This window comes from Colossoma macropomum, unplaced genomic scaffold, assembly GCF_904425465.1.
Source record: "Colossoma macropomum unplaced genomic scaffold, Colossoma_macropomum, whole genome shotgun sequence".
NCBI classification, from domain to species: domain Eukaryota; kingdom Metazoa; phylum Chordata; class Actinopteri; order Characiformes; family Serrasalmidae; genus Colossoma; species Colossoma macropomum.
In genome coordinates, this window is record NW_023494795.1 from 2,118,969 (window position 1) to 2,140,528 (window position 21,560).

The 21,560-nt window shown below is 39.2% G+C and overlaps 1 protein-coding gene across 1 annotated transcript in view; it reads left to right on the top strand.

Moving 5' to 3' along the window:
- The window catches only part of slc30a2 (solute carrier family 30 member 2), a 29,358-nt gene extending 8,095 nt beyond the window's left edge, over window positions 1–21,263 (top strand). Inside the window, exons 2-8 of the mRNA XM_036582629.1 lie at window positions 6,385–6,593; window positions 12,825–12,971; window positions 15,400–15,553; window positions 15,706–15,925; window positions 17,586–17,691; window positions 19,648–19,782; window positions 21,034–21,263. Coding sequence (XP_036438522.1) covers window positions 6,385–6,593; window positions 12,825–12,971; window positions 15,400–15,553; window positions 15,706–15,925; window positions 17,586–17,691; window positions 19,648–19,782; window positions 21,034–21,179 — 1,117 coding nt within the window. The 3' untranslated portion in view covers window positions 21,180–21,263. The remainder of the gene's footprint in view (window positions 1–6,384; window positions 6,594–12,824; window positions 12,972–15,399; window positions 15,554–15,705; window positions 15,926–17,585; window positions 17,692–19,647; window positions 19,783–21,033) is intronic.
- Window positions 21,264–21,560: the final 297 nt, after the last annotated feature.

Genomic DNA, 21,560 nt, shown 5'->3' on the forward strand with positions numbered 1-21,560 from the left:
TTAAATGAAGTGAAAGGCCTCGGTGGCGCAAATGAATGGCAAAGTCGCTCTTGCGGTTAACTAAGTGCAGCCCCAGGTGAGGACGCGCCGAGTGTCATGAGACTGGAGACACAGAAGAAAAGAGCATGTCTGCATGTATGGGCGTGTACATACGAATGTGTGTGTGTGAGAGAATTTATGTTTGTTTTTGTACATTGTAAGGACAAAAATGTCCTGACTTTGTAGGAAAACCAGAGAAAACAGCAGTAACTCACAGTGGTAGTGACTTTGTATGAAAAAAAAAGCTCTGTTTAACTGAAAAGGCAAAAACATTTCTGTTTTGTTACTGAGACTAAGGTTAGGGTTAGGTTTAGGGTTAGGCTGGCTGTTATCGCAATATTAGTCTTTATGATTTTTAAGTCTTTTTATGGTCTCTAAGGCTCAAAATATGTAAATAATTCCCAATGCATGTGCTTCTGTGGGTGTTTGGATGAATAATCACTGTCAGAAATAAAGGTTCTAAACTGTCACTGGGTCAGTACCCCTTTTGTCACTGGGGTGGAACCCTCGAGGGTCCATCTCAGTACCTTTAGTCAGGGAACATAACTGAACCATAATCCACTGAAATGATATGTTCTAAGCTGTACTGACTCCACACACCCCGTCTCGCCTCCAGGCTTTTATTTTACTGTTCTGTTTAAAACATTCGGTTATGAAAAGGTACAAATACGAACTTTTCACCTGGAGAAACTTATTTAAGGTTCACAATCAGACCTTAGAACCACTGTTGGAGCTTTGAGGGAACATTTACACTGTTTGTACCTTGATGAATGGAAAATGTACCTGAACAGAACCTTTATTTCTAACAGTGTACTTACAGATCATTCAACCGAAATGGCATAAAGTCGGAGTTCAAAACACATTTTGGACCCTTTTGATTGACTTGGACTTTAAACTAAAATCCTTTTGTTTTGAGTGACTCTATTTGTATCTATATTTATTTTATTAAAATAAATGATTGACCCTTCCAAAACAGTCATAACTCTACCAAAACTTTACCAAATGTTTCAGTAATGAAAATTTTAGCTCATTTTAAGTGTAGCTCAAAAACAATAGCCAGTACTCAACTAGCAAACACAGCTTTGAACAGCTGTACATACATGAAAATATAATATTTCTATCTTATTTTGTTTAAAGTTTACTTAATTGCAGAAAATGTGTGTTTCAGTGATTCCTAATGTTACACATTGATTTTCAGACTTGGGGACATTTACTTCAAATCAAAGGGATCTAACTGGTCACCATGTGGCCATGAGGGACAGGGATGCAGCCTCACTTCCTGCTCTAAAATACAGGGGTGTGGCCAAACTTTTTGGTAATTGCATGAAAACACGGGTCAGCGTTTTTTAATTTACAAATTAAACTCACAATATCTCTAAACCTTTTAATTTCAAAAGAAATCAGAATGGTCTTAAAAAAATAAAATACATTTTACAAAAAATGTAAGTTTTATTGTCCTTATTAAGGTTTGGGACATTCATCTCCCAATAGACAGTAACCTATAAATGATATAAATGATGATTTTGTAAATATTTACTGACTCAATTAATACTTTAGGATTAAAGAGATCTACTGAAAACTAATTCAGTAGAATGATACATATACAATATATAATGTGCAAAAGTCTAAGGCACCTAATTTGATGGGAGAAACTATTTTTTTCTGCACACTCAGCATTTATTTGCCCAGGAAAATATTTATATTACCACAAATACAAATAATATTAATAGAATAATCAGTGTTTAACAAATGTCACAAAAACTGCCCCATCACAAGCAAAAATATAGCCAAGATAAATGGTTTTAAATAATGTGCTCGGGTGTCTAAGACATTTGCACAGTGCTATTTTGTATTGTATAGTTTTTGCACACCTCTATATATGTATATATTGTATATTTTATATATTTTGTCCATATCATGCAGCCATATAACATTTTATTATACACAGGCCAGTTTTCCAGACTCAAATTAAGTCTAAAAATAAGCGCTAATGGTGATCAACCGTTTACACTTTAGTTCAAGACTAAGCTTTATCCATGTTTTGGAAACTGACCCATATATAGATACATACACTCTTAAAAATAAAGCCTCCTAAATGGTTCTCCACTGCAGCGTATGCTTCCAGGAGAAACCTTTAATAGGTACTTCTGCATTATGTGGAGCTTCTTGACATTTTAAAAGGTTCTTCAGACTTTCACATCTTACTTGCTAGAAAGGTTCTGTAAAGAAGTGTTCTTTCAGGCGTCTGGACCCTCAGATGATGCCCTCTGTGTGGACCACCTTGAGGGGGCCTGAGGTTTGGTTTGAGAACCGCTGCTTAAGTAAACCAAAGGTGGTTCTTTCAGAAATCCAGAAATGCTCCAAAATTGCTTAGAATAAAGCCTCTTTCCATCAACTTACATTGAAAGTAAAGAAGGTTTTTGCCCTCTCCTCTAAAATTACTATTTTGGAGATACGTGTGTTTTTATATATGTGTGACTACACGTCCTGACACTGTATGAAAACAAACGTGTGTATGTGTGTCTGTCGGGGGGGGGCTGGTGTATGGATCACGTCTGTCCCTGTGGGGTGATTAAACAGACGCTGCTTTCCACTCGGCCGCCTCCTTTCAGGCGGTGAGAGCGAGAGGCGGTTATCTGCTCTGCGCCGAGCTCGCGCTTTTCCACCTCATTAGCTTCATCAGAGCGTCTCTCCCATCACAGCTCTCCCATGCGGCCGGCAGCAGGCCTGAACCGCACAGTCAGCGGATACGGCGCTGACTGAATTTCGGTCTGATGCGTCTCCTCTCATGACGTGAGGATGGTCTGGTGAGGGGCTTCTCTTTGAGACCACCTTTGTGACGCACTGTTCTGGGGTCAGAGATGTCTGTGATATGCTTTACTGGATGGAAACACACAGCGTGTTTTAGATAAGACTAACTGAACGGGCAGCGAGACGTCCAGCCTATCAGTTTTGTGTTTTATGGTCACCGACTCGCCCCAGTCATATCAGCTGGTGTTGATATGTGGGAGAGAGCTGAGCCCATTTTTGTTGCCCATTTATTAAGTGCAACTCTCATATCACTGGCCTTTTTTAGGTACACACTTAAAAAAGATGGTTCTACAAGGGTTCTTTAGTAAAGAAAATGGTTCTGTATAGAACTATGAGCACTTAAAGAACTATTTGCATGATTAAAGGGTTCTTTGCCTCATGAAAGGGTTCTTCAGATTGATGGAGAATGTGCTGTAGATGGTTCTATATAGAACCTTTTTGAAGTTCTATGTAGCACCAAAAAGGGTTTTGCTATTGTTACAAGCTTGACATCATTACAATAGAAGAACCCTTTTGGGTGCTATATAGAACACTTTTAATTAAGTTTTAATTTTTGTGAAGCATAGAGTTTATATTTTTACCTTATTTTTTACTTTTAGTATTATATATTTTGTCTATATAGTCTACATAACTGTGAAACCTGGCTAAGTAATTAATAAGGTTAATTACTTGCTTGTTAATTCTCTTCTTGTTACTCTTTTCTGCAGTGCTCTGCTCTCCCTTTGCTGCTGGAGCACTGAGAATTTCCCCACTGTGGGACTAATAAAGAATGATCTTATCTTTTGGAAAAGGTTCTAACCATCTACAACACATTCTGATGAACTCTTCTATCGTGCAAAGAACCCTTCAATTGTGCAAAGGGTTCTTTGAGTGTTCATGGTTCTATACAGAACCAAAGACCCCTTAAAGAACCGTCTTTTTTTAGGAGGGTACACCACCATATAGGTGCGCTTCTATGTTTACAATTACTGACCTAGAATATTTTTCCATAATTCAAAAAAATGTAGCCTTAAAAGTTGGTTGCATTTCCTGCTTCTCACAATCAGAGTAATCCGTGTCAAGGACCTCAGATTTGATGAACAAATCAACCCTGTGGTGAGGAGGAGCTTCTTCCAGCTCAGAAACATTGCAAAGCTTAAGTCTTTTGTCTGTTGGAGTTGGAGTTGGAGAAAGTTGTTCATGCATTCATCTCCTCCAGAACTGTTAGAGTTCCAAAATGCAGCAGCCAGGTTATGGTCACGCTTTATTCGGATGGTCCCCTATAGATGATCTACAGATACTTATATTATTAACAAACTTCCTGGTGATACTCAGCTGAATATCAGCAACATTAAGCTTAGATTAGGTTTAGGAGTGGGTGTAACTTTTGCCTTGAGTTTAGGGTTGGGGTTAGGTTTAGGATGAGGGACAGATTTAGTAGAATTTTTCACACAACTTCAAGTTTAGTTACATTTAATAGATATTTAGTTGAATGTTTAGTTGAATGTCTGAAAGCAGCAGAACCTGCTGGCTGTTCCTATATGGGCTCGTTTGAAGCTTAAAGGTGGTCGTGCGTTTGCAGTCTGTGCTCCAAGACTCTGGAACATTCTACCTCCCACTATTCGCCAAAGCACCTTCAGTCTCTGTTTTTAAATCAAGACTAAAAACATACTTAAACTCGCATTTGAATAGTGAGGGGCTGTGGCAATTATACACGTGAGTCTGTGTTTCATTAAGTTTTCTTTTATTTCCTTTTTACTCTTTGTTACCTCTTTTATTCATCTTTTCCTTCCCTATTTTATGTAACTTCTTATTATTTTTATGTTTTAACTTCCTACTTGTTGTGTTGTTTATGTGTGGGCTGGTTTGATGTACAGCACTTTGGTCAATGCAAGTTGTTTTAAGAGTACTTTATAAATAAAACTTACTCACTTACTAATCCCACACACGTTCACTGATGTTGAGGTCTGGGCTCTGTGGTGTCCAGTTCATTGCTCTGAGAAAGCCAGCAGCTTTTTTTTACACTTTAATCTGCAAATTTTCCTCTTTCTTGTCTATTTCCTTTTTGTCCCATTGTTTTGTATCATAACTTGTAACATTTTGACTGGAAAGATTAAAGAAATGAAGGCTGGTCTCTGGCTTTTGCACATGTGCTGTACCTTGTAGGTTTAGAGTAGCTCTTCTTTTTCCATGCATGATTTGTATTAGTTATCTTCTAGCTCCATATCAGTGTTCAGTTTCTGACCACAGGACCACTGTTGGCTGCATATTTTTGATGGATGAACTATAATCAACCCAGTAGTGACCATAGATATACATACTAGATGCCGCGTTGGGTCCAGCCGGGCACATCAACGGCGCCGCCATTTTAGGGCGGTCAACATCGCTGCTGGACTGCATTCAGTACCATTACAAAGCGGCAGTTTAAGAAAGATACTGTCCAAAATTACACTATTTCAGGAATATCACACTCAGAAAGGGGGACAGGATTATATAACGGAGGGAACGCAGTGATCCACACTCATGTCTGTGTGATGCGTATTGTTTGTGTGATGTTTGTGTAGATATGGCCGTGTGGTTAATGAGGCACAGAGAACCTGTTGATGTGATTGTTTTTCCTCTGGTTTTATATTAAGCTTATTTCATTTAATAGTCTATTCAGGATCTTAACTTTATGTAGTAGTTATTTATTTACAGTGATGGTTAAAGCTTTGTAGGTAAGTTATAGCATTTCTTAATCCATGTAGATACTCATAATAGATTAATGTCAGAACCTTCTTACATGAGCCTGAAGTTATTTGCCAGCTTTCTTGTTCGAATTTTCCTGTTCCACCTTAAATGGTTCAGTTTCAGGCACCAGAAAGTGACTGCTGCAGTATTGAAGGTGGAACTGTGTTTTGGGGGTTTATTTTATTTTTATGTGTATTAAGATTAGAGGTGATTCACACATTGATGGATTTGCTGATGTGTCTGATCGTGTTTCTCACGCTAAACTCGGTTTTTAACGTCAGGTGCAGACTGAATACTTTCCTGCTGGTCTGGACGGCTAATTATCACGATCAGTTATTAAAGTAATAAAAGCTGCCGAGAGCAGATCCGTGCAGCCTGGATTAATCTGTGTCTGAGGATTATAACTAAACAGATTTGGTGAAAATGGGTTGAGTAATAAGGAAGTTGTGGCTGATTTAATCCTGAGACTCATCGTCTCTCAGTACAAGTGAATTTGTTCACAAGTGGATCTTGACCTCTCCAACATGGCGGACGCGCAGATGTATCGCCTCAGAGAATAACAGGCAACTCAGCATCTAGATATGTTATCTATGGTAGCGACACTGATGGTGCATAAAAACTCCAGCAACGCTGATGTTCCTGAAACACTCATACCAGTGCAATACACGCTAACATGCTACGACCATGTTGGTGGCAGTGCTGCGCTGAGAATCAAATGAAATCTAACATACCTGAATAATCAAGTATTTTCTGATGTGTATAAACAAAACAACAGCTCGACCCATCTAAATGTGCAGTAAACTGACCACATCTCCTTTTCTGCAGTGAATTTCCTGGTTCCAAAGAAAGCTACCCGAATCTGCCTTTTGAGAACGGGGACACTGCTGGGGCCATTGAGCTGAAGAGGCCCGTTGGAGCCCATTGCCACGGAAACAAAGCAGCCTGGGAGGAGAACCGGGAGAAGCTGGTGGCTAAGAAGAAGCTCTACATTGCCTCCATAGTCTGCCTGGTCTTCATGATTGGAGAGGTCATTGGTAAGAGTCAGGTCACTTTTTCGAGGAAGAATACCTTTTAACAAAATGGCTAATGTGGCTAAAACTTGGCCACAGATGTGACTGTCTGCAGTTGGTAGAGACATGTTTGTTACTGAGTTGTGTGATTTCAGCCTGTTAAGAGGGGTGGGTGTGAGGTCATATGACTGAAGACGACAGTAGAAGGGTCCAAAACATGCTTTGTACTGAGTATTCAGAGGAAAGACGTCAGGACAGTTACGAATGACTGCTTGTGCTGGATGTTTTCACACTTGTGTAAATTGGTGCTGGTAACATCTACACTGGATACCATTAGAATCTTCTTAAAAGCCTCATGTTGGCCAGTTTGCTTAAAGAAAGGCAGATGAGGAAGTGCTAATGCAGAAGGAGAAACTCTAAAGAAAGCTCCATTCCTAAAAATAAATAAGGGTGTTACTTTACTCCACTGCTTCCTGACACTTCCTGCATATTTTAGTGTTTTCTCTGCTCTGATATATATTTTTTTAATTTAGCTTGAGGTTGTTTAATGCATTTAAGCAACAATGAAGACAAAGATTCACTGTTTTAATGAACTTTCCTGCTAATACCAAAGATAAATAAAACTTCAGTCTTTTTCCCATCCAAATAAATAAAATCAAGGACGTGCAAAGTAGCAGCAATAAAATATAACTACATTTGTTTTCCTTTAATCTAGTAAATAAAATCAATCTGAACAATCTGAAGTTTTAAATATAAACAGTGCTGTCTGAGCTCTGAGCTCTGAGCTCTGCTGTCTGTCTTCACTCTGTGGCATCTAAAGTCTACAGTCACAGTCTTTACTGAAACAGAGGAAAGTCAGCATCTCTCTGTGCTCTTGTGAGAGTCTCGTTCTCCTCTAAGAGCAGATGTTCCCTGCGGCAGAGAAGATGCGCTCTGATGGAGCGGAGGGGAAATGTTTGTGGCAAACTTGTTCTCTAAACAGTGAAACTTGAATGATTTTGTGTAAGCATTTCATTTCAGCAGTAACCCTTCGTCCAGCTGCCCTGTGTGTTCACGGTGAACCTCCTCCTGAAACTGATTGCGAGTGGTGGCAAACGTTAGCAGAGAACAGAAAACTGTTTGGATCTCCTGTGTTCACCCAATTTAAACGCACCGGTGGCCTCGATGTTAAGACAAACAATACAGCCTTTAAAACTGTAAACGTTATTTGGAAAGTGAACAGGGTCATTTTGGTCGGTCGTTCCAACTGCATTAACGATTCAAGAGAACATGCACATCAAAATAGATGTTAAAGCTCATAACATGAAGTAAGACGGCTTTTAACGATAGCATTAGCTCGCTGACACAGCTGTCATACCAAGATGAATCTTCTTCATCCACTGAGCCAACATGTTTCCTCTTCAGATGCTCCAACACGGGCATGGGCCCCCCTGCCAGCTGAGGTCGGCTTTACAAAAGGGTCATTCTGCAGAAACGTCCACTTTTCTGTCAATAGGAGTCACTCGTGTTACTGATCCTCATTGGTGTTCCACATAATAAAGGAACACCAAAGACATTTTAATGAACAATGCATTTTACAGAATAACTGCTACAGAGCATCAAACCACATGTTGTCAATCATGGAATATCCACTAAAATATGGAATTTAATCCATTTGTATTCTATTTTTTTTCACAGTTACCTCAGAATAAAGTCGGTCACACCAGTGACTTCAGCTAAAAGCTTCATATGAAATCATGAGCTAAATGAGAAAATCTCTGATAACTGAAAGACACAGTGGACTCACCATGAGCTTTTCTTCATAGATCCTCAGAAAACAGGTAAAGGAAGTCGAGTGATGTCATCAGTGTGACTTTTATTTCAAAATAAGAGATTTTTTGTTACGCAGTAACACCAGTGACTTTCATTATATAATCTTTATTTTGCATTTATTTTCTTTATGTCATTTAAATCATATATTTCATAGTCATGTATAGATTATTGAAGTCAAAATTGAAGAAAAATGTGTTTTTTACCTCAAAATATGGTCTCAGTCTTCACACATGACTGTGGGGACGAGCTCTTCTGTGGTGCTTGGAATTCTATATGATTGATTTAAAAACCAATATTGATAAATTGAGGCTTAAGAAGATGTAATTGTTAAAATAACTTATTGTTTTGTTTTAAAATCTAAATAAATTGCAACCCCAACATGTAAGTGTAATATATCTGTAAACGCCAGGGACACAAAAATGGACGTTTCTGTAGAATGACCCAAATAGCACAACTGACAACGTTTGTTTTGTAAGTTTAGCTCCCAACACTTCTGAGGATTTTGTTCTTAAGGCTGCCAACACGCTTTTGTCAATCTCCAGTAAGCGGCAATGTCAAAACATTCCTAGGGAGCGTGAGAAACACACGGACATCACCAACTAATCAACTATTAAATTAGTTGCCAACTAATTTGGTCATCGATTTCAGTCAACTAAGTTGAATCTTTGCACCCCTAATAACAATTAATGTTGGGTTTCCTGACCACATCTGATCCAACTTCTTCCACAGTTGAAGTGTCTGTGTTGGTATAATAACACTAAAATGTGCAGGGGGTTTGGGTTCCAAGTCTTCAGCACAAGGCTTGGAAACCTGTGCTTTACTCTATTGGAGACGAAGGCCTTCTTTTAAAAGCTGCAGTTCAGCAGCTGGTAGAGCTTTCAGTTGCAATCACACTGGTGCTGTGACCTGGATTAACATTAGCTGATGACTATCAACTCCAGGGGTTCCTGTGGAGAAAGTTCAAGTTAAAGACGATGTGAGTGTAATGAAACAAAATAAGGGGGGTCCAAACTTTGTCCCAGGAGAAATCACTCCTCGAAACAGTACCCAGTTCTAAAAGAAGGTCTGCTTTCAACTGTTTTGGAGTGCTTGATTAGAGTGAGCCAGTTCTGTACGATGTTTCAAAGAGGTTTTAGATGATGTAGTGATGTGTTTGCTGTCTGGTAGGGCTGTCAAAAAAATTCTGAATGAAGAAAACATCCATCTGAATGTTTAAAGCCAACTCTGTGTGGATCCTAGTTACATTATCACAAACGACGACTAACTAAGGGATTCATGGCCATAAACAAACAAAACAGCTATTTATTTGGGCTTTATTTAGAATTGTATGGGTTTTACATACTATAGTAATACTTTCAAACACCTGTCAGGTTTTTGAATGAGGCGGATTATTTACCTCATAGAGAACTGGGAAACGCTAAAGGGCAAAACTACATTCTCATGCGAGGTAACCGAGTGATCTGCTTCAGATTGCAGACTTTTCTGACAAGCTAACACTCCGACTGTGGAAGCTTTGAAGCGCAGAAAGCTAACAGTCCTGTTGTGTTTATAAGGTAGTTTAGCTGTGTGGCTAAGCTGCTGCACAGCTACTGCAGCCGCCCACCTCAGTCACAGACTTTCACATTCACTCCTCACATTCTCTATGGCTTATAATGACAGTGGGATATCACTGGAGTGGGGATTTTATGTGAAAACGCCTTCACAAATATACATTAGAGTAAACCTTTCTCTATGACCATCTCACGAGTCGAGGACCCCTAGAGGCTGAAAAACACTGATTTAAACAAAGTGTGCTTTAAGGGTGGCTTAATAATTTATTCTTACATCTTGGCTGCTGAAGCAAAACTTTAGAATGAAAAGATTTTGACTATAGAATAGAACATGAACTTTACCCAGGCTGGATGATTAAAGGAGAGACTGGAGAGAGTCCTTCGCTTTTACTTTCAAATTAAATTTGTATACATCAGAACATCACATATTAACACGAAAACTAGAAATGTTGAACTGTGGATTTCTTTCATTAGAATTAAAAAACAAAACTCTTGTTCTTCTTACAGACCATGACTGGGCTAAACCACCTAATCAATTTTCAGATCAAGGCCTTCCCTGAAAAAGACGTTGTCTGGATGGCAGCATATGTTGCCAAAACATATATATATCATTCAGCATTAATGGTGCCTTCACAGATGGGTTACCAAATGCAAAATGCATTGCTATTGCCACTGTTTTTAAAAACAGTCTTTAATTACTATTTAACAAAGAGAGTGCGTTAATTAACACTTTTTCAGTAAGACTAAAAAATCACATGCAGGAAAAAGGTAAAAAAGGTACAATCTTTGTGAGTCCCAGTCTTATCAGGACCCTTGTAATCATCCTAATCTGCCCCACTCATGGTGCTCCTGACTGCACTGAAAAAGTTTGCCTTCTACTTTCACAATATCCATTGTGCTGAAATGGAAAGGCCAGAAACTTCAAATGCTTTGACTCATATGTTTTGACAGCCCATTATTTTTCATTGGCCTTAACTGACTCATTTGGACACGATTTTCTCCTTGAGTGGAAAAAATTCTGCTTTGATCATGATAAATGTTCTCTTTGCAGAACACAAAGCAAGTGAAGTATTAAGCGGCTCTTTTATTGTAATCGTTTTTTTTTTTTTTAAGCTGAGTTTTACATTGTCGTATTGAGTCCGGGCCCACAGCCAGCGCCGGAGTCATTTATTAAACTGAAAGAACATTTTCCATAGAATTCCACAACACGGTCTCAGAGTCAGAGTCACAAGCAAAGCAAAAGAAACTCTTAAGAGGAAGTATTTAGATGGAACTACTGTACATCCTCTATAACTATTACACCGTAAACAGCTGGAAAGAGTTCTGAAAATGATCTCTAGGCAAAATAAGGGCCAACCTACCCTGGTTCCATCATTAAGAAACACAGAGAAGAAGACACTATTGCCCTTTTAAATGAGATGATGAACCTAGAACATCTAATTACATGATCATGATATGGCACTCTCAAACACGACACTGCACTTTTGTTTAATACTAATGTAAATAAAATGTAAATAAACAATACAAAACAGCTGGTACAGACGCATCTCATACAGTATAATACAATAAAAGTGTTAAAATGTTATTTTAGGTAAATAATAAACACTGCACAATCACATCATTTTACGCTAGAATGTTTGGTCAGTAGTCTCAAAATCAGCCTATGAGCACAGCCATTGGCTCATGAGTCGCTGAATGCTCACTTTTTATTGACTCCCTATCCCTATAAAATCTCCATGAATTAGGGCGTGCTTCATGTAAATGATATGTAAATGAGGCACTGGTATGCTGGCACTTGATTTCATGCACTGAAGCTGATTCATAATTTGCGCTCAAACGTCCGCTTGTATCCACATCATACGAAGGTTTCATGAATCAGACTCAGTGTAAAAGTGTTAGATGGTCAAATCTGCACTCCTTTTTATGCAACTTGATGAATATCTTAATTGCTTTTTAACCTTTTCTCATGAATTTTGTAAAGATGAGCATATTTTAGATTTCTGCCTGCGAGACTAAAATAATTTAAATTCCGTTTATAATCAATAACTGTATAATACTCCATCCTACTTCTTTATAGACAGTTTCCTCTGTTTAATCATGTGTTTATAAGACTTTTAAATATGATTAAAATGGAAAACATTTGAACAAGTCTATGCTTGAAATGTCTTTCACTGTACTGGGAGAGCGTCACACACTCTTAGGCAAGTCCTAGGCATCTAAGCAAATTGTTAAATAATGATCTGTGTTTTAGCATTAAAACATTAGAATAAATACAAATAAACATTAGTACAGTAAAACGTGCAGTAAAAGTAAAAAATAAGAAATTTTTGTTTTCATAAGAGTAGCTGATGTCATGTGAGCTGGTTTAGAAGAACAGGTTTGATTCGTGGCTCATTGATGCCACCAGCTGCACAGATTTGTTAAATTCCATCACCTGATTTAACTTTATGAAGATTTGATTTGCCAAAAAGGTGCTGAATGATAACAATTAACACTGGGCTCCTGAGTGGAGGCTTAGAGAAAATTAAACAAACACAGTGACATGCATAAAATCACTTCTTACTACAGTCATTTTACTGTATTTATTTGAACATTAGTGGTTTTCTGAGTGTTTATTGCCCAGTTAAATTGCTTTTTAAATACAATTTTCAGTACTATACATTTTACTTGCACAAATGGAGTCAGAAAATATACTATATATAGATTCTCCCTCCGTGTCAACACTTTAAACTTGTGAGCAGGTTTTCACAGAACCCTGTTTTCATCTTTCAAATACAGAAATATGAGTTTGAGTCAAATTAAGGCCTGTTTGCTGCTGATATTCTGGTCTATTATTTGCTGTGGTTTATGTAATTCATGTTTTCACATGCCTATATAATCTCCTCTCCTGCAGGTGGCTACCTTGCCCACAGCCTGGCCATCATGACAGATGCTGCCCATTTGCTAACTGATTTTGGCAGCATGATGGTCAGCCTCTTCTCCCTCTGGATCTCCTCCCGACCTCCCACCAAGACCATGAACTTTGGCTGGCACAGATCAGGTGAGCACCACTAAAGGGATTCAAGAACACATGACATTTTGTTTTTCATCCAGACGGTTTGCTGCCATCTCCTGCATTTGTTGGGCAGGTAGCGGGGCAAACACTGGGCATCTTAAAGGAGTATTTATTTAGTGTTTTTCAACCTAATCTCTACCTGCTGCATCTGTAGGTCAACTGCCATTCAAAATAGTTTCCCTTTATGTAGAAATTAAGACATGTTGTCTTAGAAAACATTTATAGTAGAAGCCAATGGGCAGTTGCTGAAACACCTGAGCTTTGGGCAAAAGTGAAATGTGCTTTTAAAGGTCTTGAGCAGAATTATGAAAAGCATTATATACCCAGTGGACTAATGTATAGGGTGTGTAGGCTGGAGACTGAAATGACTGGTTAGTATAGTGTAGTGGGTAACACTTCTGTCTTCTATGCTATAGACTGGGGTTCAAACACCCTATACTACATCAATAAGAGTCCTTGGGCAAGACTCCTAACACTGCCTTCACCTACCTGAGTAAAATGATCAAATTGTAAGTCGCTCTGGAAAAGAGCGTCTGCCAAACGCTGTAAATGTAAATGACGCAGATGGTGTGTAAAGATCTTTTTATTGATGGAATGGCCACTTATTAGGCCTGTAAAGATCAACACTATCTATTATTAAAGCAATAAGCCAAAAAAGGCTGTGCATTACTGATCTACCAATGGATACTTGCAGCTTGTAAGACATTCAAGCAAATTTCAAATATATATTTTGTGTGTCACAGTTTTACAGCAAATCTTTCAAAACAACGGACACCTAATGCTTTGGCTGCCTCTCTGATGGGTTTATAATGATTTTTCAGCCTAATGATGGCTTGGTTCACTGGCAGTGACGGCTCTTCAGACTTTATGAATGACCGTTAACAGCAGCGGATTCCAAACGCAAATGCCACACTTGAAATCAACTCTTTTATCTGTTTTCTTGTAAGTGAAATAATGAGGGAAAAACACACCCAGCCATGGAAAAGGTGAGCAGCCAATTTTCAAATTACATTTGAGCCCCTATCAATAGGCACTATGTATGAAAATGATCGTAATTCCTACACTGCTCACCTAAATTGGATGTAAATACCCTAATATTAAAGCTGAAACTGCTATTTGAGTGTATATAGCTCATATGTTAATATAGAATTTCAACTCCAATATGCTGTGGTAGACAGAATAAATAACAATAACTCTGTCTGTTCAAATATTTATGGACCTGTATGTCACTCAGCGCTATGGGTCTGAAAGGATGTGTTGCTGCCAAGAAGCTGTGACTGAGAAAAGGAAATATACAGGGTGATTAAAAAACATTCATCCGATTTCAAAGCGCCATATTTCTACAACCGTGAGGCGCCGAGGAACCAATCACAATCCAATTGAAAGAGGGGGTCATAGAGTTTCTGACTGTCAGTGGAAGATGTCTCCTTCAGTCTGAGAGGAGATGAGACCCCTGAGCAGAAAGCGTTCTGCGTTCTCCACTTCAATAAGAGTGAATCCGTCATAACTGTGCAGTGTGATTTTCGTGGGCAGTGAAGCTCCAACAGCTCAGAGCGTTCGGCGTTGGTTCCACAACACTGGATGATCTCCGAAATCGCACTGAAAGAGCCGTGAGTGCAGCGACACCCGACACGCTCAATCCAGTATGGGATGAGTTTGACTATGGCGTTGATGTTGTCTGTACAGCTGGAGGAGGTTCATACTGAGACCTTGTACAATTACATAATAAACTTTATGCTCATTTAAACCATTTACAGTTCACTGCACTGATCTGTAATGATTTACAAGGGAAATAAATCACTTTGAAATTGGATGAATCTTTTTGAATCAACCTGCATTTTATATACAATTTATGCAATTTATATAATACAAAGTTGTTGAGGGTTCTGTATAATTCTTTGTTAAATATGTTTGTTTCTTTCTGATCCTAAAAATGACAAACTTGTACATAATGTCTGTTCTGACTAAAGATTAAATGAATGAAGGGTGATTCTGACTTTTGCTCAGTACTGTGAGTTTAAACTAAACCGTGTTCTTACGCAGGGTATGTTTATATCGTTTTGGGCCATTTATGTCATACATACGTTTATGCCCGGTCCCTTCTCTCAATACACTCATAGCGCTGCATTAATAGAGCGTATTATGCTGCAGTTGCCTAAACACCTTCATTCACTTCTATTATACGAGTGTTTTGATACAACAGGTTTTCTGTTCTTTTACTAATTAAAGGAAAAGACAAAGTTATTGTCCACAGCGAACCGTACGGTACAGATGCAGCAGATGGAGAGTAGTTTGAAGTCTTTCTTTAACAGTTCTCAGAACAGTTCTGTTGGTGTTCATGTACAAACTGGATTCATTAGAGAATAATTACCCAGCGTATTTTAGGTCAGACTGGTTTTGCTTGTGTTCACAGAGATTTTGGGGGCGCTGATATCCGTAATGTCCATCTGGATAGTAACTGGGGTGCTGGTGTACCTCGCCATTGAGAGGATTGTGAAGAATGATTATGAGATCGAGGGTCAGGTGATGCTCCTCACCTCAGGGTGTGCTGTTGTGGTCAACATCATGTGAGTGGAAAACTGACAAGAATCAGGAAAAATATCTGCTCCAGAGCTCAAATGTTTATCTAGGAAACAGATCCTTGAGAATCCTGGAAGACGTTTAGATTTGTGATGAACGGTGTTTTTGATTTCAATGATTTTGGGTTTGTTTTTGGTAGAATGGCGTACATCCTCCACCACTCCACGACCTTCCATGGTCATGGCTCAGGCTATCACAAGATCGACGAAAATGGAATGAGCCCTGTGGGCCATGGCCACTCCCACAGCCTCCTGGGCAGCCATGGAAACACCAGTGTCAGAGCAGCATTTATCCATGTCCTGGGCGACCTCTTACAGAGCCTTGGGGTGATGGTGGCAGCCATCATAATCTACTTTCGGGTAAATGAGCTTAAAATGTAGAGTTACGATATTAAGCCCACCCACTTCATTACAGGGGTCTCTCTCTTCTGATTTAAATAGGGAAATATACACTGAGTTGCCAGTTTCTTAGGTACATCTGCCTTCTTTGGCCAGTTTACCTACTATATAGGTGCACTTTGTAGATTTGCAATTATTGACTGTAGGTCATCTGTTGCTGCAGAATTTGCCATTTACCCCATCTATCAATAGAAAGGGACCCCCAAAGGGCCGTTACTAGCTACTTTTACATGCAGCATAATAATCCATTAATAATCCGACTAATAGCTCAATCAGAAAAGAATACGTCCATGTGAACAGCTCAATCAGAATCCAGTCTGATTGAGGCCATTCAGAACACAATGTCTGTCCGACTGATCGAGGTGGGTAATCCTGTAAATAATCCGTTAAACAGAAGAATAATATCCGTGTAAACGCCTGTATCTGATTACATTCCCTATCGGAAAGTTTAAGTCCGTTCTGCATGTTCGTCACGTCATAGTGAGAGTTTATACCGTTCAACATGGTGGAGCAGAAACTGGTCTGCAGAGGAGACGAAGTTTATGCTCTGATCTTTAAAAGACGGCGGTGGGACAGACGTCCAGCTTATGTGTCTCAGAACACGACGTCTTCCTCTCGGCCTTCTTTAATAAGGACATGTGAAGGACGTTTTCCTGAGTCTGACATCATTTTAAAGGAATTAAAAACACAAGTGCTGTTCACTGCTGCTCATCTCACTCTGGACTGACTGCATGACTGGACTCGCGTGATGCTGGTTATCATGGTAACGTTGACACTAAGCAGTTTTCTATGCATGCAGGTAATTTTGGATCTGATTACTTGTAGTGAGAATGTAAACGGAGATTTTCATCAGATTGTTGAGTAGAGTGAGAATAAACACCTCAGTCTTCATCTATAATTGGAATGTATTCAATCAGACTGGCAAAAATCTTTGCATGTAAACACAGACACTTACTGTCCAATCTATTGGACACATCTTCTGTGTTGGTACACATTGTAGGTGTACAGATAGAGACTGTAGCTCTTTTTTCATTTACAATTTCTGATGGTCATCTATAGGTTTCTCACCATTTGTCCAATGCTCAACACAGGACCACTGTTGGCTGGATATTTTCGGTTGGTAGACTATTCTAATCCATAATTGACACAGACGTGTGTAAAAACCCCAGCAACACTGCACACAGTAACATGCCAGTACTGTGTTAGAGTCACACTGCGCTCAGAATGATCCACCACCCAAATGATTTCTGGTCAGTGGTGGCCTTTACACTGATAGGCCGGGTAGAGGGTGGCTGATAAATGATGAGGTATTAGATGTGCTACAGTCAGTAATTGTAACCCTACAAAGTGCACCTATATGGTGGTATTTGTTTCTGATAAAATGTCCAGAGTGTAGGTACAAGGTAACCATGTCTAATAAACTGGCAAACTTGTGCCCTCAACTAGTGTTCTTGTGCAGCTGGAGCAGAACCTGCATTCTTCAGTAACTGTGAAAAAAGCCTCTTACACAACAAACTGTGTCTCAGGCGTCTGTGGTCTAATGCAGTATGACAGTATAGAGGATGCCATCTGATTACGTTCTCCTTATAGCCTCCTGTTCTCTCTGCGGCTTCTGTTGCAGCCTGAATATAAAGTAGCTGACCCCATTTGCACCTTCCTTTTCTCCGTGTTCGTACTGGGGACCACCATTACCATCCTCAGGGACGTGTTCCGCATCCTCATGGAGGGTAGGTTTGCACCATCTGTCATTTAGACCCGTGTCAGTGGGAGGTTTTTCTGTTAGGACTGTAATTCTTTACTCAGTGGTAACTGTGTAAAACTGATAGAGACAGCTTTTTAGATACAAAATATAAAAATTAAAAATAGAATTGAATGATATGCAAATCATGTAAAAACCTTATTTAATTGAAAACAGTACAAAGACAACATATGAAATGTTGAAACTGAGAAATTGTATTGTTTTTTGAAAAAATATGTGCCCATTTTGAATTTGATGCCAGCAACACATTCCCAAAAAGTTGGGACGGGGGCCTGTTTACCACTGTGTTTCATCACCTCTTCTTTAACAACACTCTGTAAGCGTTTGGGAACTGAGGAGACACTGCTGTAGTTTAGAAAGTGAAATGTTTTCTGTTCTTGTTTGATACAGGATTTCAGCTGATCATCAGTTCAGGGTCTCATTTGTCGTATTTTTAATTTCATAATGCACCAAATGTTTTCAGTGGTGACAGGTCTGGACTGCAGGCAGGTCAGTTTAGCACCTGGACTCTTACTATAGACCCATGCTGTTGTTAATATGTGCAGAATGTGGTTTTACATTGTCGTGTTGAAAATAAACAAGCCCTTCTCTGAAAAAGACGTCGTCTGGATGGCAGCATATGTTGCCAAAACATGTATATTTCGTTCAGCATTAATGGAGCCTTCACAGATGTGCACGTCACCCATACCATGTGCACTAATGCCCCCTATACCATCATGAATACTGGCTTTTGAACTGTGCACTGATAACAAGCTGAGTGGTCTTTAGCCCGGAGGACACAGTGTCCATGATTTCCAAAAAGAATTTCAAATTTTGATTTGTCGGACCACAGGACACTTTTCCACTTCCTCTCCGTCCATTTTAAATGAGCTCAGGCCCAGAGAAGGTGGCAGCATTTCTGGATCCTGTTTATATGTGATTTCCCATGCAGTGATTTCCACTACAGAATCATGTCTGTTTTTAATGCAGTGCCACCTGAGGGCCCAAAGATCACAGCCAGCAAATCCCTTACATACAGAGATTTCTCCAGATTCTCTGAGTCTTTTAATGATATTCTGTACCGTAGATGATGAAAAGCAAAAGTTTTGCTATTTTATGTTGAGAAACGTTCTTCTTAAATTGTTGCACTATTTGATGGTGCAGTCTTTCAGAGTGGTGACCCCCTCCTCATCTTTACTTCTGAAAGACTCCGCCTCTCTGAGATGCTCTTTATACCCAATCATGTTACTCACCTGTTGCAAATTAACCACCAAAAACAACTTTCATTTTTTTTAATTTCTCAGTTCTCAACATTTTATTTGTTGTTTTTGTACTATTTTCAATTAAATATAAAGTTTACATGATTTGTAAATCATTGCATTTTGTTTTTATGTACATGTTTCACAGCATCCCAACTTTGTTGGAAATGGGATTGTAAAAGGTTGCAGTTAGTTAACATGTAAACATCATCTAAACAATTTCATTAAGAAAAACTTTCACCTAAGACAACTGGACCAACCGTACCAATTGCTTAACAGATAAAGTGTGATGTGGCCTTGCATATGTGGAACATCTTCCTTTGAAAACATGAACATCAGCTTAAATGACTTATTAAACTATAGCAAGAACAAAGTTAGCATGTAGTTTTCAGACCAGAAACCCAAGCATGTTTATCTTCTCCAGTACAAGCAGGCCTCTCTGTGGCCAAGCTGAAAAGTTTATTGAAAAAAAGGTTCTGTGAATATCGATTGAGCAGCTCCTCAGCCTGTAAGTTGGAGTTAGAAGCCGTCCAAGTCAATTTTCACAGCTTCTTTTTCCATGTACTCAGAAAATGCCCTCAGATGCTGTGCTGGTGGCAATAAATATGCAAATCAGCATTTTTACAGCGATGATTGTAAATGAATCGCAGCAACTCTGGTCATGACATCATGTGATTTGTCTTCAGGGGCACCCAGAGGCATTGAGTTTAACTCTGTGAAGGAGGTGCTGCTGTCCCTGAAAGCTGTGAAGGCCATGCACAGTTTACATTTGTGGGCTCTGACTGTTGGCCAGACCCTGCTTTCCGTTCATGTGGCCATTGGTGAGACGCCTTCAGTTCACTTTCATTTTAACTGCTGTTTACAGGGGACCTTAGAAATGATGTTATAATAAGGAAACACTGCAGTGAGCAGGGCAGGGCCTCCATGATTGGGCTTGAGTACCACCAGACCTACATTAGACGCACCTAGTTTGTTGGTACATCATGTATGTGTACAGTTAATGCTCCTCATCTTTTTCTGTCCACAGTTTGTATTAGTCATTCTCTAGTCCGTCACCTGTGGTCAGTTTCTGAACTTAGGGCCAGTTTTGGCTGGATATTTTTGGTTGGTGCAGCATCACTGTACCTGCTACACACACACTAACATACCAACCACCATGTTGGTATTACTGATATACCAATTTACAGATGTATGTAAATGTTTGGACACCCTTATCCAAATTTCATGTTTATTTATTCGGCTTCATTTATTTTGCTAAATAGCTTCATTTATAGATGCCCAGCTGTTAAGAGGAGCCCAAGCTTGTTGAGTGTTAGCACAAAGTTTGAAGAGCCAGAGAATGTATTATGCTCTGGATCGTTCATTAGGAATGGACATTTCCTAATGATAATTCTTGACCTGCCTAACCTATCTTAATGAGCTCAATTAAGGCCTCGAGTTAATTAAGGTCTGAGTATCTACAGCTGGAAGCGTGTCCAAACTTTTGCACAAGCTACAAATACGTTTTTCTCTGTTTTAACAAATACAAAGTAAAGGTGCATCAACATTTGCAGAAAAGAAAAGTTGTTTTTTAAAATAGTTTGCTCTAGAGGTTGTGTTTACCTCCTTTAACTTCAAAAATAAAAAAATATGTAATTTTGCCAGGGGTTCCCAAACTTTTGCATACAAATATATGATCAGTGATGGTCTTATGGTGGTCCTTTTCACTGATGGAGAGCGTAGAGTGGCTGATGAACTGTGCAGAGACAGATTGTTTACGATTTATAATCAAAACACCAAGTTCACCTAGTTAGTACCTATTAGATACAAGCTAGCTTTGTCCAATAAACTGTGTTAAACTGGTGTTCAGCCTATTAATAAACACAAAAAGCAGTGTATAAAACCTGTTCAGTAGAGCTCACCAGAGTTAAGAACCACTGATTTAGGAATGTAGTCTGCAAAACGCTAGTCTATTATTTACCCTACATTATGTTAGCTACATTACTCTCAAAGCTCCAGTACAAACTGTTCATTTAAGAATATTTGAAATGTGTAAGAAATAATTAAACAAGATGTTTTTTATGTTTCATTAGAGGAGAACGCAGATCCTCAGAGTGTCCTGAAGGAAGCCACGGAGCTCCTGCAGACCAAGTTTGGCTTCTACAGCACCACCATCCAGGTAGAGCCCTACTGTGAGGACATGGCCTACTGCACCCTGTGCCAAGACCCCATGGACTAATATCACCACACAATCCTAGTAAAGGCTGTCCTACAGGCTGCCTGTCCAAAAAGGTTTTGTGGAGAGTCCATCTGGACATAAAAACACTGTGCAAATTCATCCCTTATGCATCATTTTGTCAATCATTCCATGTCAGACCTGGTGTCTGAACCTTATGGATGAGCCCCAGAGTTGATTAATGTCTTTTATTACCAACATTTTTCATCACTATGCTTAACTAATCAGTATGCAGTCCATTTATATCTTAACCTCATCTTTACCCTGCTTCCATAATGAGCAGTGCATAGCGTTTGGGAGCGCACAGAGATGTTAAAAGGATATTTTACGTTCTATTTTATGTCATATCCGACTTTGGTAATAACGTGACCTCCCTACAGTGGG